At 51.0% G+C, this 24,961-nt stretch overlaps 1 protein-coding gene across 2 annotated transcripts in view; it reads right to left on the reverse strand.

The window, feature by feature from the left end:
* Positions 1–808: 808 nt before the first annotated feature.
* Positions 809–24,961, reverse strand: part of RASSF4 (Ras association domain family member 4) — a 45,094-nt gene continuing 20,941 nt past the window's right edge. Inside the window, exons 4-11 of one of the 2 annotated variants that reach the window (XM_081074694.1) lie at positions 21,261–21,403; positions 19,150–19,244; positions 18,283–18,437; positions 7,065–7,166; positions 6,736–6,787; positions 5,974–6,095; positions 5,040–5,137; positions 809–3,726 (exon numbers count right to left, since the gene is read on the reverse strand). In XM_081074694.1, the coding sequence (XP_080930820.1) occupies positions 3,666–3,726; positions 5,040–5,137; positions 5,974–6,095; positions 6,736–6,787; positions 7,065–7,166; positions 18,283–18,437; positions 19,150–19,244; positions 21,261–21,403 (828 nt within the window). In that variant the 3' untranslated portion in view covers positions 809–3,665. The remainder of the gene's footprint in view (positions 3,727–5,039; positions 5,138–5,973; positions 6,096–6,735; positions 6,788–7,064; positions 7,167–18,282; positions 18,438–19,149; positions 19,245–21,260; positions 21,404–24,961) is intronic. The other variant, XM_081074695.1, reaches the window with a different exon arrangement.

Here is a 24,961-nt window from a genome sequence, read left to right on the forward strand (position 1 = left end):
AAAGACATCCAGCAGCATGCCTCTGAGTCCTCTGGTATTTGAAGGGCTCATTCTAGGAAAAAGAGGCTTCTGGGCTGAGAAAGCCCTGGCAAGACAGCTTCCTTTTACTATGACTTTGTCCCCTGCATCCTTATTAACTTGCATGTACACGTGTGAACACACACACACATACACACACGCACACTGCACTATCACAACTGGGAGTGCTGCTGCTTCGGGTCTGAGTCTGGCAACAATGTGAGGAATGCTGTGTGGCCCAAGTTTCCGTAACGAGACTGGTCCGCCTCCCATGAAGGGACCCCGAACAATGGGGGTTCCTGAGGCTTTGCTGTTTCCTTTGAGTTTTCTGGGAAAGGAAACTCTGGGAATGTCCATTTCTGGGTTTGCAGAAAACATCTGCGTTAAAAGCCCAGCCATGAGGGAGCAGAGCCCCGCCTGGAAAGCTGAGTCCAGGAACAGGTCAGCAGCTGGCTTTCTCCCAGACAATTGCAACTCCTGGGGGTCTAAATATAGTGTGTGCATTTAGCGGTGTTTATACTTGTAATAGCTTGGCTTTGACTGTGTTTCCTGCCTGATCAGGGCTAAGGCGCAGGGGCCCTGCTGCCCAGCAGCCCACCAGAGCACCTGACAAAGATATATCCCCCACTCCCGTGGCAGCTGCAGGCCGCTGCCCTCCTGCCCACGGGGGCATGATGTGCACTGTAGGTTCCTCCACAAATCACCTGTTCAGACAGGCCGAGTCTCAAGCTTTGTTTCACTGGGACTAAAGGGCCAGATGTATCCTGGGTGAACCCACCAGCTTTGTTTTGAGAATAGCGAAGTCTTTAATTCATTTTCTGGTAAACATCCCAAACAGGTAGCACATGGTGTGGCCATGGGAAAAACAAGCTGTTTTTTCATTCCTTCTGATAATTTGTTCTGGCTGAATCATCCTGTTTTTCCTGAGTCCAATCATTCTTTTGCAATCATGTTGATTTCATCTTGTGTTTAGTATTTTCTCTGGTTCCAGAGCCCTAGCCTGGGAGGGCAGTCCTGCTTTAGGAGAGGACGATCTCTTACAGGAATCTTCATTTTATCTTTGGATACATTTGTTACTTGAGATACTAGTTAGTAAAGGAGCATCTCAGAAATACTGTAAGGTCTGTGGAGAGAACAGGGAGCTCTGACAAACCAGCAGGAAACCACAGAGCCTCACAGAGAAAGTCTAAAATTGTGATATCACAGTGAGCTGAATTAAGCAGCTTTTCAAATTTCCTCTGTAAAGCAAGTGTTGATAAAGATTTGTTAACCCCTCAGATGATTGTAGAAGTGTACATTTACACTTTTCCTGTGCAATTCCCTTTTTCCTGTGTTAATGATTTTTCTTAGCTTTGATATTCATAAGTTAGTTTTTATAATGTCTATTTTAAAAGTGACACTTATCTAGACAGGTCTTAAATAATATTGTAAAAACTTCAACAGCACCTCAACCTCCCCCTTCTCACAAAATGAAACCAAACCAAACGAGTGAGTACTTACAGAGGGGCTCCTGATCCTATGGCTCCTGGGCTGGTAGGTGTCTCTCGGGCTGGAATGCCACACTCACTGTCTTAACCACTGGGACTAGCCTTGGGCCTCCCTCCAGGGACCTTCACTGGCTCTCCGCTCTGCTGGTCCTCTGACCCTCTGGGCATCTCGCCTGCTTCTCCCGATGAGGAGATCCCTGAACATGGGGTGGACTGTGGCTCTGTCTTTGTCCCTCCAGAGCTGAGCAGAGGCCTGGGACAAGGCAGTCACTCATTTCTTGTTGAACAATGGATGGCAGTTGTCCTAGACAACTATGTAAATATGGCCTGGGTCTAAAATGACCTGGGTCTAAAAGGACCTGGAGAGGCATATTTGTTTTCCACCCTCTCCCAAGTCTTGCCACCATACCATCTGAACCCCTGCCTGGAAGATTCCTGAGGTCCTCCTGATGCTGAGAGTTTGTGATTTGGGGCGATTCTATTTTCCAGGGTGCCCACAGAGCCCACCAATGGCTCCTCCTCTGGTTCTTGTAGGCGCCTCTGTCCTCAGCCTCCACATTAACCCCCAGGATACGCACGGAGATGAAGGAGTCACATTGGCATTAAGAGCAGAGCTGGGGCTCAGCTCTAGCGCCTCTGCCAAACCTGGCCCCCGGCACTGTAGGAGGGGTTTCAGAAGTTAGAGCTGGGGGTCATGGTGGAAACACAGATGCGAAAGGAAGCTTGGTCCTGACTCCCGTAAGCACACCTTTATTGAGCAACTAGGAAACTGCTGCTGAAGGAGAGCAGACCATAGGAAGTGTGGCAGGCCAGCCCGGGCACCTCTCTGTGTGCCTCTGTGATGACAAAGTCAGGAGGGGGACATCCTGGCATGAAGCCCACCCTGACGGGGGTCCACATAGCACGGCTGCTCCTAAGCTCTGTTCTTTATGAGCACTGGTGATGAGCGGCTGCATGAAGCAGAGATAAAATCTCATCCGTATTTGGAAGCCTTTATGATCTTCCTTTTCAGTATGCCACCCACAGGACCTAGTGAGAAAGGAACTGGGTTTTCAGCTTGCTGTCAAACATTTCATATGACTGATGTAAACTGGTGCATAGTTTTGTAAAGGTCTTCTTGTTCATTCCAGAAATTCTCCATTAGCTGATAAACCCAAATTGTTCAGTCTCTGGCTCCAGGAAATTCAAAGCCCTTTCTCCTCAAACTGACATGTATCTTCATCCCACCCCGTTGACGGCAGAGGGACGCAAGCCCAGAGAGGGACAGTGAAGATGGGGGCTGAGCACTGCCTTCCTGAGCCATTGCCCTGCAGCTTCTGGACCCTGGACTCTTGTGTACATGGGGTGTCCTCCTTCCAATGCCATGTGGGCCACCTTCTCCACATGATCAAATTGGCATTTTTTTTTTTTTTTGCAGCAAGCTCTTTGTGAGAGTTCCTTCAGATCTTGCTGAGGAAGTTCAGATTTAGTGCTGCAGAGAAAAGATGAGATGATTGTGGTCTTATTCGTGGTCTGACCTCTGGCCCTGGGGCACTGGGATGTGTGAGGCTCACGGGGTGACATCTGAGGCTTAAAGGCCAGGGACCAGGGATGCCATGGTGAAGTGATGGCTGGGAGCAGGGCACATCCCATACCTGCTGGCAGCCCCGTTTTCCCAGCAGAGGTCCCAAGTGGCAGCATGAGGTGAAGGCAGACGGGGTCTTGTGGTTCATGTGGACGATGGGGACAGGGGCTGTGGCCCTGCAGGAGCTCTGAGCCAGGCACTGGGAAGGCAGATGGCGCCCATACCCAGGGACTGGGTCAGGTACTGTTCTCCTAAGCAGGAGAGGTGTGGCGTGAATGGGACAGACCATGCCATCTAGCCACATAATGTGGCTGGTGCCATCTTCAGGGCTGCTCACTGCCTAGACCAGCCTCTCGTGCAGACCCCACCCAACAAGTTCCAGCTACTCATTCCTGCGTCTGGGTCCCGTGAGTGCTCGCCTTGGAGCGAAGAGCCAGGGGCTGGGGACTTGTGACACCCTGGCAGGTGGACACGTGGCAGCACAGGTGCTGGATTCCTCAGGCGGCTAGTCATTAGTGTGACTGGTCAGGGCCCGGCCACCAGCATTCAGGGTGCACTGGCCGCTGCTGGCATTGGAAGAGGCGGACACTGGGTGGCTACTTGGCCTGCACCAGCTGCTCCAGGCGCTGCAGCATTGTCAGGCGCAGGGCTTGGAACCTGCAGGGAGACATAGCCAAGGGGTCTCACTGACACTGCAGGGAAGGGGAGGGGGCGCAGAGCAAGGGAGCCACAGATGCCTGGGCTCCTGACTGGCTGATTAGCGCCACCACCTGTCTTCTGCCAAAGAGAGGGAAGAGCCAGGCCCATCCCTCTGGCACCACTGGCTTACAGGGATAGTCAAAAAGGCTGTAGACTCTGCCAAGTTTCAAAGCCGGATGCTGCCGTTTCTATTCTAAAGACCAGTAAGGACAGGAGCAGGCCGGAGTGGACGGGGTGCAGAGCAGGGATAGGAAGCCTGTGTTCAAGCCCCAATTCTGTAATACCCTGTGCTGCAAGTTTCTTCAGCCTGGGACTCTGTTTCCTCTCTATACCCTGAACAGACCGACCAGGTGGCACCCAGGACCCTTCTAGCTCCCAAATCCTGCAATGACATGCTGACTGCATGACAAATTGTTCCCTCTGACGGGTCTCTGCTGACTGCCTGCAAGGGGCCTGACTGCACTGATGGAAGCCTGTGGGCACGGGGTTGGGGGGGCTGTGGCTTTCCCAGGACCATTCGGCCAGAAGCAAGGCTCCGAGCCAGTCCCCAGCTGCAGGCCACAGCAGTGAGCAGCTTCCCTCCTTCCCCTCCTAAGAGGGATGCTGACCCCAGCCCTGGCTGAGCACCTTCCAGAGTCCTTCCCACGCTCCACCCTACAGAGGAAGAGACAAGTCATCGGGATGTGCAGCTTGGCTAATCTCACATAGCTGGGCCTGATGGAGCTTCCCAGGGGCTGGCAGGTAACTCCTGCTCACCTTTCCATCGAACAGTCCCTGGCACCTGAAAACATCAGCTGATGCAAGGAGTTCCATCAATCACTCCTTTTCAGCAGGCTCAGATTCCTGCCAGCATGCAAGGCCCAGGTCAGGCTGTATGTGCACCCAACAGGTCCTGTCCGTGGCTGCTCCTCCAGAACTGTGTTACCAGCAGAACTCACAACCCTGGTCCACTGCCCACCCACACTCCTGCCTGACTCTCCTGCGGTTTCAGGAGCTGTGTCCCTCCCATGCTGGTGAGGTGCTGAGGCTGGATGGGCAGTCTGGGCTGCATCCCGCCATTTTGGCGGGCTGTCACCCAGCTTGGTGTCAATACCAAGCAGTGGACCAGAGGGCTGTGCTGGGAAGCCAGGGTTGGCAAGCCTCCCCGAGCCGTGCAAGGGCACCGGGCACACCTGCAGCAGAGAGCTTGTCCAGCCTGGCCCTGGGTGCTCCGCCCTGCAGACTTGCCCTGGCAGTCAGGATGCACGACTGGCCCTTTAAGTGCTGCTTACTTCATGGTCAGTTTGATTATTTCTTTTTCCTCCTCTTCTTTTAATTTTTCAACAAAACTGTCCAGCACCGGCATTTCAAACTTAATGTACTGAGCGACCTAGAAAATCCAAGAACATTTTAACGTGCTTTAAATTAGAAGCCAAAAACATGTTTTCTTTTCCTCATGGCTTCCATAGTGGCCAATTCAGCAATGTCTTGTATCCACGGAAGTGGCTGTCCCTCTTTCTACCCACCCCCAACACTGCTCTGTGTGTGCCAGCATGGGATGATGGAGCCCCTGGCTTACCTCAAAGCAACTATTATCCCTAGGAGGAAAGATTAAGCGAAATATTAGGAACAGCATTCAATAGTGAGCAGAGTCACACTGGGTGTTCTCAGGGGCGGGGGTTGGGAGTGGTGGGAACTCCATTGTTTCAACAATAGAATGAAAGTGCGCTGGCCGTGGGACACAGGGTCACTGGGCCTTCTCCTTGGAGGTCCAAACCCTGTAGGCTTTTTATTGTCAGGGGAGTTTGGAAATGTGCCCATTGCCTGGCTAGGACTCAGGCTGTGGTAAGACTGAGATGCCTGGTTCCCTTCTGTAGGACCTAGTTAGGCCTCAGTTAAGAAGTGCTTGTGTGAGTCTTTAATGTAATGACAACAAAACACACCACAATGAAGGAAAAGGTTCTACCTGCTGGAGGGGAAAAGCATAGAACTCAGCTTCTTTTCCTTGAAGCCAGCTGATGGAGCTGGTGGTGGCTGGCAGGCAGAGGGAGGGCCGAAGCTGCCTCTGTGCTAGGCTTGGGGCCCTTTAGGACAGCTGTGAGGTCCCTGGCAACAGCACCTGAGAGAGCTCTGGCCAAGTTCACCGTCAGAGGCCCTGGGCGTCCCCCTACTGTCAGCCAGTCCCCACCTCAGGAGCAGACCCCCCAAGCCTCAGTCCCCACTCACATCATGGGGAACTTCTTCGCCCAAGTCAGCTTCCATCAGGAATATCCTGGCGATCTTCTCACAGGGCCCGTGTAGGATTCTGGAAATCAGCGGGTACTCATAGTCTTTTAGTTTTGTTCGCTCTGAAAAAACAGGTGGTTTACAAAATTTCTGGGGCATTAGGGTTGCCTCTCTTTGTTCCAGGACAGTAACATGATAAAAGATGGATGTCCAGGGACCTCAGTGAACCCTCTCCAGATCTCTCTGAGAACACTGCCCTGAATGATGTGTGATCATGACATTCAGTGAGGGCCCAGCTCGGAGAGGAACAGTCACCGAGGAAGTAGGGAGAGGGGAGAGTGGCCATGGGGAGGCCGGGCCTGCTCAGTCAGCAGACTGTGCCTCATGAGGAACATGAGCCTCAGAAGAACATGCAGCTTCTCATGTTCCTCATGTGCCTCAGAGGAACATGCAGCTTCTGCGACAGCACTTCTCAGTGGCTGAGGGGCTCCAGCTCCAACTCGCAGACTCCAACACCCACACCCCTCCCAAATGAGTGAGGCTGGAGGTGGTGGCTTCCCCTGTGATTATGGTGGGATTCTGAAAAGGGATGACAAATACGCCTGGGTTTGGGCAGGGGACAGGCGTTCATGGTAGAGGGTCAGCTGCCCTGTGCCCGCCTCACAAGCCAGCGTGGCCTCACAGAAGGAGCATGATCGGTGAGCCCGCCAAATAGACAAAGGCTTTTGTTCTTATGAGCTAAAAGAAAAGGCAGACACTTACCTCCAGACTCATGAGCAATGTAGAGTGCAAACTCACTGGGGCCATTTTCCACCTGCACATGCAGACACAGGAAGTCAGACCATGGCTTTTCAAGACAAGGGAGAAAAGAAAGAAAGGGAGCCCTGGCAGTAAGCACACACCCAGTACCACATACACAAGTCCCCAAGCCTCCTCCCCCACTGGAACTTTCTGCTTCAAATCCCAGAGATTCCAGCTCAGCGGAGGGAACCTTGCTAGCCCTTCTGCCCAGGGGCCATGGCAGCTTCCCCTAGCCTTCACCGACTGCCTGACCCGATACAACAGGGCCATGCTGTCATGGCCAGACTTACTCGGAACTTGTTCAGCAGCAGGGTGAGCACCTGCAGAGTAGTCATGGTGCTGTTGACCCTCACGTTGGTCACGGACCCATATGCAGGAGTAAACACGGAGGTCTGTTTAGGGAGAGGGGCAGTTCAAGGCAGGGACAGAGGGGACACGCAGGGTCTGGGCAGACTGTCAGCTAGATGGTGCTGAGGAAACCGGAGCAGCCGGTGAACCTGGGCTCTGGGAACACCTGTGCCTGCCCATTCACACACAAGCCATGCCCAGATCTGGGTGTCCTTGAGCAAGCTGTAATAGCTCACATCTTGCTGAGAATTGACTGCAAAAAAGATGCCTGCAAGGCTCTAAGGGCCAGCTCTCAGATCCCAGGAACCAGTGCTGCGGAAGTAATTCCCAAGGGGTCGCGGGGGGACCAGTCTCTCCCTCACTCTTTCTATCCATCAAATCACCAAGTGTCTGTTGATTCTAAGACTGAAAGTTCTCAAACCTGTCCACTTCTCTCCTTTCTCCCAGTGGTGCCTGAGTAGAGGCCCTCAATTCACACTGCATCAGCCTCCCAACTTTCCCCCCTCCAAGCCCTTTCAATCTATCTTCCACGCTGCTGCCCAAAGGAACAACCTTTTGAAAACCCTGCAACTCAGAGTGTGTTCTGGACCAGCTACACCAGCCGCATCCAGCCTCAGGCCCTCTGGAAATCTGTGTTTCGAGAAGAAAGCCAGGCGATGCTCTCTGCACAGTACAATCTGAAAGCAGCCATAAAGCCCAGTTCTAGGTAAAAGCACCGGAGGCTTCCCTACCACTGCCTGAACAATGCCACCTGCAGCCCCTCTCACTGTATGCACAGGTGACACGGTGGTGCCTGCCCACACACCCTGTGTGCCCTCTGCGTGGCTACTTCCCAGTCTGGGGACCCATTATATTCTTTGCCTATGAGACACCACATGAGAAGCCAACCAGGGCACTGCCTGAGGCTTACTAAGTCCTCAGTGAACATTAGCCAGGGAGCAAACCTGCTAAGTGTCGGAAGCCATAGAAATCCCCAGGCCTTGCCTAGGCAGAACTTCCTGGTCACAAAACCCAAAGCCCGCGCGCGCCAAACCCAAAGCCCGCGCGCGCCAAACCCAGAGCCCGCGCGCGCCAAACCCAGAGCCTGCCCATTTCCTTGTACCTCATATGGCATCGCCCTGTCCTAGCCTATCAGCCCGCGACAAATACCTCGCCACCCTATGACATAGCATATCCCACCCCCATCTGACATAGCTATATATATAACCCGCCATCTTAATAAAATTTTGAGGCTTGATCAGATCCCTGTCTTGCCTCCATTCTTCGCGTCTCCTGTCTCCCCTTTTTTTTTCATCCTCAACAGGTTTCTTCCCCTCGTCCCACGTTGCATTGTCCTGCCGGTCGGGACATTTTGGCGCCCAACGTGGGGCCCGAGGTACGAAGATTCTATGAGGACACCTACTCTGGAAACCGCCGCGGCCCCCCCCCCCCCTCCCTGAGCCTCCACGGGCTGGCTTCTTTCGAGCCCACGCAGTTTTCACTCGTGGGACAAGACTCGAGGGCCTCCCCGGCGCGAGTGTGGCTTGTTTCGAGCCCGTAAGGGACAAGACTCGACAGCCCCCTCGGCAGTAAAAAGGCTCGTTTGGAGTTCACGAGGTATTCACCCGTAAGAAAAGACTCCAAGTTTGCCCGACGTTGGAGTAGCCGCCCAGCGAAGGACGAGAGATTGGTGAGTAGGTGATTGACATGGGACAGGAGTTGAGTTCACATGAACTCTTCCTTAAGGGTATTAAGGAATCTCTCAAGATGCGGAGAGTTAAGGCTAGAAAAAAAGATTTACGTGAGTTTTTCAGTTTTGTCTCTGATATCTGCCCCTGGTTCCCCCAAGAAGGAACGATTGATCAAAAATATTGGAAGAGAGTTGGAGACTGTTTTAATGATTACTATCGGGTTTTTGGACCCAACAAGGTCCCTGTATCGGCATTCTCATATTGGAATCTGATTAATGATATCCTAAAAATACATTCCTCAGACCCAGATGTTAGAGAGATCTTACAGACAGGGGAAACAGTCCTAAAAGAGAGTTCCCGCCCCCCTTCTGTCTGCCGATCTGTTTCAATAGACATGCCAGAGGAACCTAAAAAACAAGCTGATAATCAGGAAGCCTCTGCCTTAGAGAATCACCCATTAAAAGACCCCCCTAAAATCTACCCTTCCCTTTTGGCCTTTAATAATCAGGACCAGCTCTCCCCAAGAGACCAGATAGATTTAGAGGAACAAGCTGCCCGCTATAATAAAAAAGAAGATCCCTGGGGCCTCGCCGCGCCAACCTTGCGCGCCCCTTCACAAAAAATACATACCCCTCCCCCTTATGTCCCCCCTCAGGAACTCCCAACATTCTATAACCCAGTCTTAAACCCAAACCCACCCCTATTCCCTCAAGACATCCTAGTTCAAAACACCCCATCCTTAACCGATCCCATTAGGCAGGCAAAAATATCTTTAACCCAAGAAATTTCTTCTCTTAGAGAGACACTCCAACAAAAACGCGAACATATGCAACTCCTAAAGGAGCTGCATGCCCTTGAAAAAGAACTTAAAACCTTAATGCCTAACCAAAACCCTGAAAAACCTCAAAAAGGCCCAATACTTAATAAAAAGACCCTAATGACCTTTCCAGTTACCCGCAGCCAAAACCGTGGCCCACCCTCTCAAGAGGATACAATGGAAGAGACTGACAATGAACCCCCCGACTCTCATAATCCCCCCTCGGCCGATGAGGCCTCTGACACAGAAGACCCAGAAGATAACACTCCCAACTCCAATGATCCCACTGGCCAAAAATATCACCGGCTAGGCATCAAACATATTAAAGATTTAAAAGGTGCAGTAAGCTCTTATGGCCCGACAGCGCCCTACACCTTGGCAATTCTTGAAGGTCTCAGTGACCGTTGGCTCACACCCAATGATTGGTTTAAATTAGCTCGTGCCACCCTTTCTGGGGGGGACCACGTCCTCTGGCACACAGAGTTTAAAGAAAACTGCCGAGAGATAGCACAGCGCAATAGTGAAAATAGAACAACAAGATCATGGACTCGGGATAAATTACTAGGAGAAAAACCCTATCATACCAATGAAATCCAGGCAACTTTTCCCCCGGGGCTGTTAGCTCAAATTCAGAACGCTGGTCTCAAGGCGTGGCGCCGCCTACCTCCAAGAGGCTCCGCTACCACCTCCCTGGCAAAGATTCGTCAGGGCCCCGAGGAGCCATATTGTGAGTTTATCAGCAGACTCACCGACGCCGCCGAACGGTTGGTCGGAGAAGGCGAGAACGACAGCGCCTTTGTTAAACATTTAGCCTATGAAAATGCTAACCCCACTTGCCAGGCAACCATTCGCCCCCACCGTGGAGGCAACCTTGCTGACTACATTAAACTATGCTCAGGGGTTGGAGCCTCCCATACCTTGGGACTCGCTATCGGAGCCGCCCTCCGAGACTTTGCCTCAAACAAGCCTCCTAATCAACAATCTAGGTTATGTTTCTCCTGTAAACAACCTGGACACTTTAGTCGAGATTGCCCAATAAAAAATAGAGGTCCACAACCCCAAAATTCATCACAGCCCCCACCGACACCCTCCAGACCAATGCCTTCCACCGTGTGCCCAAGATGTCGACGGGGCAAACATTGGGCCTCTGATTGTTATTCTAAAACAGATATTGAAGGTATCCCCCTTTCCAGGAAACCGGGAAACCCCAGTCGGGGCCAGCCCCTGGCCCCTCCATCGGGACACAACCTAGGGGCTGTCAGGTTTGTTCCCCAACAACCAAGTCCTCAGATCCTCCCAGCTCAAGTGTCGGTTCCCTCCACCGGGCTACCCCCGGAAGCGCAGGACTGGACCTCTGTGCCGCCGCCGACTCAATACTAACCCCAGACCAAGGGGTCCAACTCGTTCCCACCACCACGACGGGACCTATGCCCCCGGAAACATTTGGACTTATATTGGGACGGGGCAGCTCTTCCCTCGCCGGCCTGAATATAATCCCAGGAGTCATAGATAATGATTATACAGGACTCATACAACTCTTAGCCTCGGCCCCTCTGGGCCCTGTATCCATAGTAAAAGGCCAAAGGATAGCACAGCTTGTGCTTCTCCCATTAGACACCTCTAATAAACAATATCTGACACCAAAGAGACGGGAGTCCGCCTTCGGCTCCTCAGATGCCTATTGGATACAACAGGTCACTTTAGAGAGGCCACTTTTAACCCTGTACTTAGATGGAAAAAAATTTCAAGGTTTAATAGACACGGGAGCGGACGCAACAGTCATCTCAGATAGATACTGGCCTTCAACATGGCCCTCTAAAGCCTCATATACCCATCTACAGGGCATAGGACAATCAGCCAATCCCAGACAAAGCTCTAAAATACTCTCATGGGAAGACGAAGAGGGCAATACTGGTAAGGTCCAGCCATATATTATTTCTGGAATTCCCATTAATCTGTGGGGCCGTGATATCCTATCACAACTCAAACTTATCATGTGCAGCCCCAACGAAATAGTTGCTCAACAGATGCTTAACCAAGGCTATCTCCCTGGACAGGGACTGGGAAAAGCTGGTCAAGGGATAAAAAATCCCCTTTCTATAAAGCCCAACCCTAACCGACAAGGATTAGGCAGTCAGGATTTTTCCTAGCGGCCATTGATCCTCCTGCACCCCATGCGGAGAAGATAAAATGGAAAGATAATTCCCCCGTTTGGGTGGACCAATGGCCACTACCTGAGGAAAAGTTGTCCGCAGCTTCTCGGTTAGTGCAGGAACAATTAGCGGCAGGACATATAGAACCAACTACTTCGCCATGGAATACACCCATTTTTGTTATTAAAAAGAAGTCTGGGTCTTGGCGCCTCCTTCAGGATCTCAGAGAAATTAATAAAACCATGTTCTCCATGGGAGCCCTCCAACCAGGCCTCCCTTCCCCGACAGCTATCCCAGCTAACTATCACAAGATTATTATAGACCTTAAAGATTGTTTCTTTACCATTCCTTTACACCCCCTGGACAGAGAGCGTTTCGCATTTAGCCTGCCTGTAACCAACTTCAAGGGTCCTATGCAGCGCTTTCAGTGGAAAGTCCTCCCACAAGGCATGGCCAATAGTCCCACCCTATGCCAAAAATTTGTGGCACAAGCTGTGGATCCTGTTAGAACACAATGGCCCACTATTTATATTATTCATTATATGGACGATATCCTTCTAGCAGGAAAGACCACCACAGAGGTACTCCAATGCTGCCAACACTTAACTCACAATCTTACCACTTATGGACTCCAACTTGCCCCCAATAAGATCCAGCTCAAAGACCCCTACTACTATCTGGGATTTGAGCTACATAATCAGTCCATAACCACCCAAAAAGTCCAACTTAAAACTAGTCATTTATACACTTTACATGACTTTCAAAAATTTTTGGGAGATATTAACTGGCTTCGACCATACTTAAGGCTCACTACAGGAGACCTCAAGCCCCTCTTTGATATTCTTCAGGGAGACTCAGACCCTCTCTCCCCTCGAGAGCTGTCGCCTGAGGCAAAGGGCTCTCTTCAATTACTAGAAAAGGCAATTCAACAACAACAAGTCACCTTTCTATCATACAAACAGCCCTTCTCCCTCATTATTTGTGCAACCCCTCATACACCTACTGGGGTCTTATGGCAAGATAATCCCCTCTTCTGGGTTCATTTACCCTCCTCCCCGTCTAAGGTCCTAGTCACATACCCATCCCTGGTAGTCAAACTTATTAAGATAGGAAGAGAAAAAAGCCGACAACACTTTGGCAGGGACCCTGATCAGCTCATTCTCCCCTACACTAAAGAACAGCTTAATTGGCTAACCCAAAATAACGATGACTGGATCATTTCCCTTACATCATTTCAGGGCAAGATAGATAATCATTATCCCCCTAATAAACTCCTACAGTTCTCCAGACTACATCCCTTTGTTTTTCCAAAGATAACAGCCACTAAACCATTACAAAATGCCGCCTTGGTTTTCACGGATGGGTCTTCTTCTGGCGTAGCAGCATATGTCATTAACTCACAAAGATTTCAGGTGCAGTCTCCATTTCAGTCTGCCCAACTTGTTGAACTTTATGCCGTTATAAAAGTGTTTAAAAAACTACAGGAGTCACCCTTTAACTTGTACACTGATAGTGCCTATATCGCCCTGTCTGTGCCCCAACTAGAAACAGTGCCATATATCAAGCCCTCTACCAGCGCTGCCAAACTTTTTCAACAACTACAACATCTCATACTACAAAGACAGACCCCATTTTTCCTTAGTCATCTTCGGGCTCATACTGACCTCCCTGGACCCCTTTCACAGGGCAATGCTATAGCAGACAATCATACCCGCTTAGTATGTCCCTTAACCTTAGATCCTATAACGCGAGCCACCCAATTCCACAACTTACATCATGTCAATGCCCACACACTTCGCTTGTTATTCAAAATTACCCGAGATCAGGCTAGACACATTGTTAAAAGTTGCTCAGGGTGCATAACCTTTCTGCCTCTTCCTCACCTAGGAGTTAACCCAAGGGGCTTACTCCCTGGACAAATCTGGCAGATGGACATTACACATATTCCTGAATTCGGCCATTTAAAGTATGTACACGTAACTATAGATACCTTCAGCGGCTTCATGGTTGCCACCCTTCATGGGGGCGAGGCTACAAAAAACATCATAGCCCATACCCTCCAATGCCTTACCACACTAGGAAAACCTCAAACTATAAAAACAGACAATGGACCAGGGTATACCTCCCAGGCATTTCAAGCCTTTTGTGCTCAATTCCAAATCAAACACGTCACTGGCATCCCTTACAATCCCCAAGGCCAGGGCATTGTAGAGCGAGCCCACCAGACACTCAAAAACACCATCAACAAGTTAAAAACCACCACTGCCTATCCGACCAAAGGATCTCCTCGTAATGTTCTCAGCCATGCATTGTTTACCCTTAATTTCCTACAACTTGACGCTCAGGGAAAATCGGCTGCCGATCGCTTCTGGCACCAAGAAACAAAAAATCAATATGCTACAGTTATGTGGAAAGATCCATTAACCTCCAAATGGAACGGCCCCGATCCAGTCCTCATTTGGGGACGTGGGTCAGCCTGCATTTATGATTCTCAGGAAGGCGGCGCGCGATGGCTGCCAGAGCGTCTCGTTAAGCCTGTCAACACCCCAAATCCAAATAACACATAAAGACTCCAGGGATATCTTCCCTGAGAAAATCTCTCTCTCTTTTCACAGGACATAAAGTTCTTCATGGAGTCCTTCACTTTGACACTCTTCACATTCCTCATCATCCCCGTTTACGGAGGGTTTGGGCCCCCCGTAAGCCGCGAGCAGCTATACAGACAGCTCTATGGCAACCCATGTGACTGCCCGGGAGGCACAGTGCCCAGTGGATACCTCCGTGCCCACACCGAGGAGCCAGCCCCACAAGGACAGCTTTACAGGAACGCTGCTGCTTCTATGCTAACAAGTCTGGGATCGTCCGAGACAAGATCAAAAAACTACAAGAGGACCTAGTAAAAAGACGCAAAGAACTCTTCGAAAACCCACTCTGGACGGGTCTCAACGGACTTCTCCCCTACCTGCTCCCCACCCTTGGCCCCCTCCTATGCATCCTTCTTTTAATAGCCTTCGGGCCATGGGCTTTTAGGCGCATTACTGACCTCATTAAAAACCAAATCGATGCTGTTTTGGCCAAACCAATCCAAATCCATTATCAGCGGCTAGCAACAGGGGACGGCCTCGAAGAAGGCTATCTTGGCTTCCTCCCCACGGGGACGACATAATACTAAGGGTATGTCTACTCCCCCCACGAGTTGGGGAGGGGTATGGGCACCGAGGTGAGTGCAAAGCAAAGCATTTGCAAGGAAAGGGCTCGACTCACAACGGTCGGCTCCCTTTAACTTTCCTGAGAACATACCTGGTTTGCATAGAGGTTGGTATCAAAAAATCTCTACCTCTCCTCCACAAAAGATACCCAAAACCATCCAATAACGAGCTCTGCTCGTTGGAGGAACCAGGCCTCTGTTCCCTCACTCGGTCAAGGCCCACCTCCTTAAAACAAACAAAAAGGGAGGAGATGTCGGAAGCCATAGAAATCCCCAGGCCTTGCCTAGGCAGAACTTCCTGGTCACAAAACCCAAAGCCCGCGCGCGCCAAACCCAGAGCCCGCGCGCGCCAAACCCAGAGCCCGCGCGCGCCAAACCCAGAGCCTGCCCATTTCCTTGTACCTCATATGGCATCGCCCTGTCCTAGCCTATCAGCCCGCGACAAATACCTCGCCACCCTATGACATAGCATATCCCACCCCCATCTGACATAGCTATATATATAACCCGCCATCTTAATAAAATTTTGAGGCTTGATCAGATCCCTGTCTTGCCTCCATTCTTCGCGTCTCCTGTCTCCCCTTTTTTTTTCATCCTCAACAGGTTTCTTCCCCTCGTCCCACGTTGCATTGTCCTGCCGGTCGGGACAGCTAAGCACTTTATGTATAATTCTTATTTAATCCTTACAACAGTCCTTTGAAGTACGTGTCACTTGTCCCCTTTTCTTAGAGAGGACATGGAAGCTTGGCGAGGTTAAGTAGCTTGTCAAGGTCACCCACCTCGAAAGGACGGAGCCACCCCAAACCCCGTGCTGTATCACAGTGGCACTGGCACCTCCCTGTGCCCCCAACTCCCCTGTGGGTGAGCTCCTCCTCGCTTTCCAAAACCAGATTTAGATCCGCACATCCTCCTGTATGGCCCCAGGTCAGCTTTCCCCAGGAGGAAACTGGGACTTGGGGTGCATGAGGGACTTGCTCAGTGTCCCCAGCTGGTCGCCAAGTATCGGAGCCAGACTCAGCTCTGGACCTGCCTTCCACACAATTGAGATGCAGAAAACATCTGGGTTACATGCAAAGCCAGACTAGGCTTTCAATTCCCAATAAATGTGGAATAAAAAGAGGAGCCAGGCCATTTCAAGAAGAAAGCTCTTGTCAACAAGACATTGCTAGTGTTTCTTCTGCCTGAAGCCTTTTCTCAAGATGATACCAACCAGTTCCAAGTGGGAACAAAGGTTGCAGGCTGTCTCCCCATCTCCATCCACAGTGCTTTCTCTCTGACCAAACACATTTGAATCTGACAGCCCAGGGCAAGGCAGGGGGAAGGGTACCACATTTTACTCAGACTGGAAATCAAACCAACATAATTGTGAATTAGAACAGCTTTGGAAAATGATTGAGTGAAGTAACAGTGTACAGTTCTAAGAAATAAAGGCTAGAATAACAACTCTAGGAAGTCAATTCTAGGAATTAAAGAAAACAAAAAATGTTGCCTGTGACTTAAATACTCTGTCACCTAATTTTTAAGAACACTGATTCTGAATGGATGTAGAGCAAGGTGAGAAAGAGGGCTTTCTTTTTGAAAGCCTCTTACTCACCCTGGATATGTGTGAATCTACTGTCTAACAGCATAAGATACTGGTTCATAGTCAAGACACTGGAAGGTAGTCAATTTCCTAGAATAACGGGTCCACATTCTGTGGGTAAATCTGTTACTGGGAGTGAAATAGGCCCTGACTGGGTCACAGATAGTGTGTCCAGTGCTTGGCTGGCTGGCTAAGGAGCCGTTCCTGGCATGGTGGCTCCAGATGACATGGAAGGCTATGATGAGAGCCCTCGCTGCTCATTTTTGTTCGTTTCAAAGGTTACAGGGTGCTCAGATATCTGCATGATCCCTGCAATGGCATTAATAAGGTTCAATATGCCAGACACACCTCTAAGAGATGAATGACTCCCTTAGAGGAGGGATAAATGTACCAAAGATAAACCTTACTATTCGGTACCTTAAGTCATAGAGCAAAAGACTCCTGTTTTATTTTTATTTTTATTTTTTGGAATGTAGAACCAGAAAGATCCTAAAACTATACACATATATATATATTCTAAATTTCAGAATAATCCCTTAAAATAACATATCACTATGTATTCAAATGCTACCGACTGGTGCTTACCTAATGCTTTACAGACTAAACCCCTTTGGAATAAGATTTAAGGAAAACCCAATCCTTACAAGGATTTACTACATGTAGTCCTTTTGCTAACTGAACCACGCTTAATCTCTGGCTGCCCCTTTACTCTTGCAGGAAACGCTACTCTCAGATACTCCCGGGTTTTCCTGGACTGAGCAAAGATAACCTGTGATCACTCATTAATACTTACTGCAAACCTAGCTGGGAGGTCTTGATAAAAAAGCAGGATCCTGTCAACTTTCCTGGCTGAATCCTCATCCTGAAGTCCAGGGCACCCCAATAGCGGTTTGAATGGCCTCCCTGGCAGGCCCAATCTGTGCTGCTGTTCTTCAGATCTGACCCCACGGCCTCCCCCCCCCCCCCATTAGTCATGGCTTGTCAAGAAGGGCTGCAGCTGCAACTGGAAGCCTCTGCTTCCATTTGCCAGTGCTGCAGGATGTGGCTGTTACAGGACACTCCATCCAGGGCCTCACCCAAACTGCCACTTGTGCCATTTATAGTGACAATCAACTTTTCCTTTTATAGTTTGGTTTGTTTATGGAATGATGTCATCTGGGGAAGGAGGTCTCTTCCTGAGGTTAGTACAATACATTCTCAGACAAAGGGCTAAGTGCTGGGAATCAGGAGCCGTGCAGGTTCTCTGGACACAGACACGAGTCCCTGGGCACCCCTCAGTCGAGGGGGCTCAGTCTACCCAGCAAGCATGCCAGCAGGGTACATGATCTTCTCCTGAAACTATCCAGTGAGCTCTGGGGAAACCTCATAGAAAACTGTCTGAATAAGGTTAAACATGGCATAGACTAAAGACAGACTTACCCAAAATCCACACATCTTGTGAGAATGCATTAACAGTGAGTCTGTGCTGGAAAAAATACAGGCTTTTGGGTCATGAACTGGAATATTATTTCGATGTGCCTTTGGGCCAGATATGTCCCCCCAAGTTCCGTTTGTCCACGGGGACATGCGCATGACCGCACCTGCACACAGGGTCGTGGTGACAGGTGAACTCTGACTCGGCCATCATGTGGCCTTGCCTACAAAAGGCCCACGTGTTATGCCCGTTCTTGGGGTTGTGCCCTGTGGCCTCAGCTTTGGGGCCTAGGAAACAGGCAAGACTGGGACGTCACCTTGTGGTTGTAAAAGTGCCCATTGATGGAGAAGCGGTGTCTCCGGAGCCTCTGGGCCTCGCCAGGGGCCCGGCACCTGGGCCTCTGGGTCACACAGGCTGCATCGCTCTGGGTCCGCATCAGCTGAGGGGTGTCCTCCTCCTCCTCCAGGGGCTCTGCAGTGAGAAATGCATGAGAGGGTCAGGTCCAGGGGGAGTAACGGTGACAGAACTGCCATGTTCGAGCGGTCTTGCTGTATTCAGGGCTTGGCTACCTGGGGCCCCATGGTAGCACCATCCACAGCAGACAGCCAGGTGACCGCTTTTGCTATAACAGAGGCTGGGTCCAGCTCCGGCGATGCTCAGTTTGCAGACAGGGAAGGCGGCCCCCAGACAGGATAATCTGTGTTACCATGTCACACGGCCCTGAGCCTCTGGGCCTCCATCTCCAGGCATCCAGGGTAGGTCTCTGGCATCTCATTCTGTCCTCTGAGCATGCGCTCGGGGACAGGCCCCTCACTGAGTGCAAGGGGTGTGCAAAGAGGACAGACAAGTAGTTATGAATCCTGAGTATGAGAAAGACGTCCTAGCAGCCTGTGCGGCAGGAGCACCCCACACCATCTGCTGACACCTCCCCTTCTATAACCCAGCAAAGTGCACAGCACTCAGTCACTGACACGCTCTGTTGCCTCTGCAGGCCTCGGCATCTTTCCTGTAAGAGAGCAGGCAATGACCATGCCTCGTACTGCTCCTGCACACAAGTGAAACCACAACTTAGTACTCCACAGAGCTGCTCTTCAGAGATGGTGGTCATGAGCCAAGCCCCTCGCTGCTCCTCTCCCACCACTGTCAGTAAGACCGGGTCCTGGGCAGCTCACAGCCTGCTCACCTGAGCTGTCTCCGGAGCTCTCAGCCCCGTGCTCGGTGGGCTGACCACTTGGCTCCTGGGCAGTGACCCTGCCCTCCTGAAGAGGTGGCTCCTTTCTGAAAAGAGACAATCAAAATGCTCAGAGGGCTGTTGGCAGAGAAAAGGAGTCCAGGCCAAAGAGAAGAGGCCACTTACTTCTGTGGGTAGGATGCAGATGAGAAGCAGGGCATGCTGGGTTGAGGCTGGGATCTCACACCAAGAGAGTCAACGTGAAATATTAAAGGAAAAGCACAGTTTCTGCTGGAAGGAGATGGAGTCTGCCCTACAGACCCGCGTGGCCTGTGCTTGGTCACGCTGCATGCACACATGGATACAACAGTGCCCGCGTGGTCCTGGGCGCCAGGCGGGGGCAGGCCGGTGTCTGGGGCCCCATATCTGTGGGCTCTGGCATCACTCAGGCCTGGAGGGGAGCCGGACAGGGGCAACAACCTTGAGGGGCTCTGTCTGTGGGCCTCTAGGCTGGAGAAGGAATGGTGGGTATGAGGGAGCTGGGGAGGGTCCGACAGAGCAGCCGAGGCCAGGCCAAGAGGCCTCCGAGGATCCCACAGTTTGTGCCTGCTTGTGTGACTGTGTTAACCCCTGGCAGCGGAAACAGCTCACCTGTGGCCTTTCTAAGAAGCCCATCTGAATGAACTTTATGCTTTAAGTCTGTGGGGCTCAAAATTCGTTCTGAGTGACCAGGGACACCTGGGGAGGCACCAGGGGTGTCAACGTGCTAAGGGTCCTCCGAGCAGCAGCTGTACTTGATTATTTGAAGGGGAAAGAGTTTTGAACTTGTGCTGCTTCAAAGGATTTATTAATGTAGAAGCAAGCACAGTGCAGCCGCTATGGAAGGCAGTGTGGAGGTTCCTCAAAACATTACGAATAGAATTACCATATGACCCAGCAATCCCTCTCCTGGGTATCTACCCAAAAAATCTGAAAGCATTTATACATAAAGACACGTGTGCTCAACGTTCATTGCAGCTTTGTTTACAGTGGCCAAGACATGGAAATAACCAAAATGTCCTTCGATAGATGAATGGATAAAGAAGTTGTGGTACATATACACAATGGAATACTATTTGGCAGTAAGAAAAGATGATATAGGAACATTTGTGACAACATGGATGGATCTTGAGAGTATAATGCTAAGTGAAATAAGTCAGACAGAAAAAGCAGAGAACCCTATGATTTCACTGATATGTGGTATATAAACCAAAAACAACAAAAGAACAAGACTAACAAATGAGAAACAAAAACTCATAGACACACACAATAGTTTAGTGGTTACTAGAGGGTAAGGGGGTGGGGGGAGGGAGATGAGGGTAATGGGGATCAAATATATGGTGATGGAAGGAGAACTGACTCTGGGTGGTGAACACACAATGGGATTTATAGATGATGTAATACAGAATTGTACACCTGAAATTATGTAATTTCATTAACAATTGTCAAGCCAATAAATAAATTAAAAAAAAAATGTAGAAGCAAGCACAATTCAGTGCTCACTGCCCTTTATTGGGGTGGGGGGTGGGAAGAGGTAAATAATAAACAACAAGACAGGAAATCATTTCATGCTGATCGAGACAATCTCCTGAAATTAAAATAAATCTGATATTACATCCTGATAAATTTATAAAAATAAACTCTGATATTAAAATAAAAGCAGTAGGAGGCTAAATCTGTGCGCATTTTTAAGACAGAACAGGAGATGCTGAGAAATGTTCACCTTGCAGAGGGACCTCCTGTCTACAGCCCTCTCTCCTTATACAAAGTGGCTTATGCCAATGTTTGAGAAACACAACTGGAGGTGATGGGAACCTGGAAAATCCTCCAGGAGGGAAGTGACTTGGTTGTCATCTAGAAAGACCACCCTGGGGTGAGCCTGCATGTCTGGAGGTAGGCTGTGGGCTGAGGCAGTCATAAGGTGACAGGGACGAGGCTGGGCTGTGCTCCCATGCTTGTGCCCCATACAGGAGAGGAGAGGCTGAGGACACCCCCCAACACCCCAGACAATAAGCTCAGGATGAACAGGTGTCATGGAGGCCACCTGGCCTCCCCTCCCACCCTCCACCCGGCCCAGCACTCACTGGCGGCAGCTGGGCTGGCCAGGCATCCAGGAGGTTGAGGAGAGGTGCATTCGCTCCCTGTCATCCTGTATCTGGAGCCGGATGGGCCGTCTCAGTCCCCAGGCAATGTTGAGGAGCCCTTCGATGATCAAAGCCCCTTCTTCCTGTGGGGATCCACATAGGTCAACCTCTTTCCCCAGAGCAGCCACCCTCAGGGGTCACTGCCAACCCTCCCCAATCCCCTCAGGACCTAGCTCCTCGAATGCAAAACGCCCTGGACACTTGAGCCCCAAACACACCCCCTCTTCTTTGGGGTCCTGTCCTCCCCTGGCGGGAAACCCATTTCTACTTTCTCCAAGGCACAAGGCCATGGGCCCAGCCAGGGGAAGCCCAAGGCATGTCCTTCCACTGCTCGGCCCATGCCTGGCCAGGGGCATGGCTGGGGACAGAGTAACTGAGTCTGGGGACAGAGTAACACAAAGTGGCTACTGGAACAGAGTAACCAGATGTTCCACAGGGACCCAGCAGGTACATCCACACAGCGATGAGGAAATAGTCTAGGGAAGCATGGCTGTGCTAACACCAGGGCAATGCAGAGCACTTCTCTGCTTACTACCATTTGTCACGCGAGGTAGCATGCAGGGTCTCTGGTCCCCTCCCCACATAAGAACACAGGACATGGTGAGGCCAAAAAGGAACACCCACGGAGACATAGGTAGGGGAGTCATACTACTATGGTCTCACCGGAGGCTGGGTTGGAGACACAGGAAGCAGGAGCCACACTGTCTGCAATGTGTCGTCCTAACTGTAATCTGCTCTTGCTAGCTCAGCCACCATCTTCTTGCTAGCCCCTGTTTAATGCTAGCGTAGCCACAGCAGTGGCCAATGGCTCACTGGTTACAGCTGATGGCCAACTAGACACACCTGATGGCCATCCAATCACAGTTGGCCATTTACTACCTGAGCCAGCACCTTTCCACGTGAGACCGTGAGCCTGGAAACTGCACTCCTGGCTCTGTCCCCAAACCATTCCTGGGTTGGGGTCCCATGGTCACCAGTTCCTACTGGGAACATGCCAAGGGGGCTGGATTCCATGCCCACCATAGCAGAGCTGCGTGTCAGCCTCATCCTTCTCCCCACACTATTCCCATTAGGGGGCTGAACCCACCCCCAGATTCCCAAGCTGGGTCTTTCCTAGGGCTGGTCTTGTATTTCTCACCACCTCGGACATGGGCAGCCTACGTCCTACAGAGGCACACACATTCAGAATATCTACAGTAGCTCTCATCCATGTCCCCAACCAGCCTTGATTTCCCTACGTCTGCAGATAGCATGGCTATTCCCCTGCTACCAAACCCTGAGGTCCTAATGACTGATTCCTGCAGAGGCACCTTCCCTCAGTCAGCTCCCATCCCACTACTCAGGTCCTTGATTCTGTTTCTCTGACCTACTTCAGGTTCCTGTCTGTGTGTGCCCACCACCCGGCTCTCCGTGCCCAGGTCAATTGCCCCCCACGTGTGTGCCCGGCCAGGCTGCTTTGTCTGCACCCTCAGAGCACCTACCAGAAACTTTCTCAGCCTCACCCTTCCCCAGAGTGTGGTTCTCCCAGCTACCCGCTCCTAATCTGCTTTAGTACTAGTCTTTTGGCAATGAACTTTAAACATAATTCTCCCATTGGAATCTCAAGCACTGTGTTAGGGTCACAAATTCCATTTCTTTCTGCTCATTGGCATTGAAAGCTCTGTGAGAACAGGCAACTTATGGGGAATTCATTTCCCAAGCAGGGCTTACAGAGGTGTGCTGCAGTGTCGACGTCATGGCTAGTGATATTTTAGAACACCCTGCCATCCACAGGGAAAACAGTTCTGCTCTGTTTAAGTTTATCAAAACTACACACAGCTTTTGGAATTGCCTTGCCTAATTTGCTAAAAAGGAAGACAAACGACAAAAGAAAAACAGAGCTGTTTTTGATAACCACTGAAGTTATACAGGCACAGATATGTAACTAGCCCTCCCTGTAAAAGAAAGGCTAGATTGGTCCACAGGAGGGAAAGGTCAGTGTGTGCCCTCCCACCCCCCCAGCACCCTTCAGCTGGCCCCATCAGGATGGAGGAGGGGCCCTGTCAGCCTGCAGCTGTCTCTGATCAGATCAGAGGAAGCCTGAGGTCAGAGCAGAGGGACCTTCGGCTATTGAGCAGCCCTCACCACACAGGTGGGGAAGTGCATGCTGGGGGAGGCAGGACCAGAACCCGGTCCCGGGGCCCCGAATTTCTACAAGTTGGAAGTCATTCTGGGCCCTTTAATTCTGTGTCCCAATCAACACTTCCCTCCTCAGTTCAGCCTATTGGCTGATCTGCTAATTGCTAACCATTTCAAAGAGAACCTGAGAAACACTACAGGAGCATACATTAGCAGAGCCTTCAAGGTGGGACCTGTCATGTGTAACAGAAATCCGGATCCCTACTCTGATGCCCTGCCGTGCCCTATGCCCATCAGGAATACCCCATTCAGAACGCAAGAACTTGACTGCCAGCCCCTCCTGCTTGCCTTGGGAGTCTGGGGACTGTTCTACAACCAGACCTCAGGACAGGCTGCTGTCTCAGTGTCGTGCCGGGCGGCCTGCGGGGTCTCTGCTCCGGCTCCCCACATAAGAACACAGGACGTGGTGAGGCCAAAAAGGAACACCCACGGAGCCATAGGGGAGTCATACCACTATAGTCTCACTGGTGGCTGGGTTAGAGACACAGGAAGCAGGAGTGTGGGGACAGAGTCAGGAGTGCAGTTTCCAGGCTCTAGGCCTCACATAGAAAGGTGCTGGCTCAGGTAGTAAATGGCCATCATCTGTGATTGGATGGCCATCAGCTGTGGCTAGTTGGCCGTCAGCTGTAACCCATAAGCCATTGGCCACTAATATAACTGCCGTGGCTACGCTAGTGAGTTGGTTGGTTGGTTGGCAGAGAAGCAGACGGTGGATTGCGGATCAGGTGGCTCCTGCTTCCTGTGTCTTCAACCCAGCCACCAGCGAGAATATAGTGGTATGAACCGCCTATCCAGGCTCTGTTGGTGTTCCTTTTTGGCCTCGCTGTGTTCTCTGTCCACCTGCTGAGAGCGGGAGCGGGACCAGAGAGCCTGCATGACACAGCAAGAGCATCGTCCTTTGCAGCTATTAGCAGTGTCTGAACTGACAGCACCTGTCGTGCAGGGTCTCAGCTCCCACTCCCCGCCCAAGAACGCAGGACACGGTAAGGCCAAAAAGGAACACCCATGGAGCCATAGATAGGGGAGTCAAACCAATATATTCTCGCTGGCGGCTGGGCTGGAAACACAGGAAGCAGGATCTACATAATCTGCCTAACAGCAGTCCGCGCTCGCCAGCCACCATCTTCTTGCTAGCCCCCATTCCTTTCCTGCTAGCATAGCCACAGCCGTTATATTAGTGGCCAATGGCCTACGGGTTACAGCTGACGGCCAACTAGCCACAGCTGCTGGCATCTGATCACAGTTGATGGCCATTTACTACCCGAGCCAGCACCTTTCTATGTGAGGCCGAGAGCCTGGAAACTGCTTTTTGGGGTTTTGTCCCCACACTCCACCCCTACAGGGTCTCGCCTCACAATCTACGCGACAAGCGTCTTCTGCGAGGGGCCCTGTGCAAGGAGCCTGGAGGTGAATGCACTATCCTGAACACAGCCAGGCTCTCTGGGCACAGCCAGGGTTTCTCA

Source organism: Rhinolophus hipposideros (genome assembly GCF_964194185.1).
Source record: "Rhinolophus hipposideros genome assembly, chromosome: 15".
In the NCBI taxonomy this organism is placed as follows: domain Eukaryota; kingdom Metazoa; phylum Chordata; class Mammalia; order Chiroptera; family Rhinolophidae; genus Rhinolophus; species Rhinolophus hipposideros.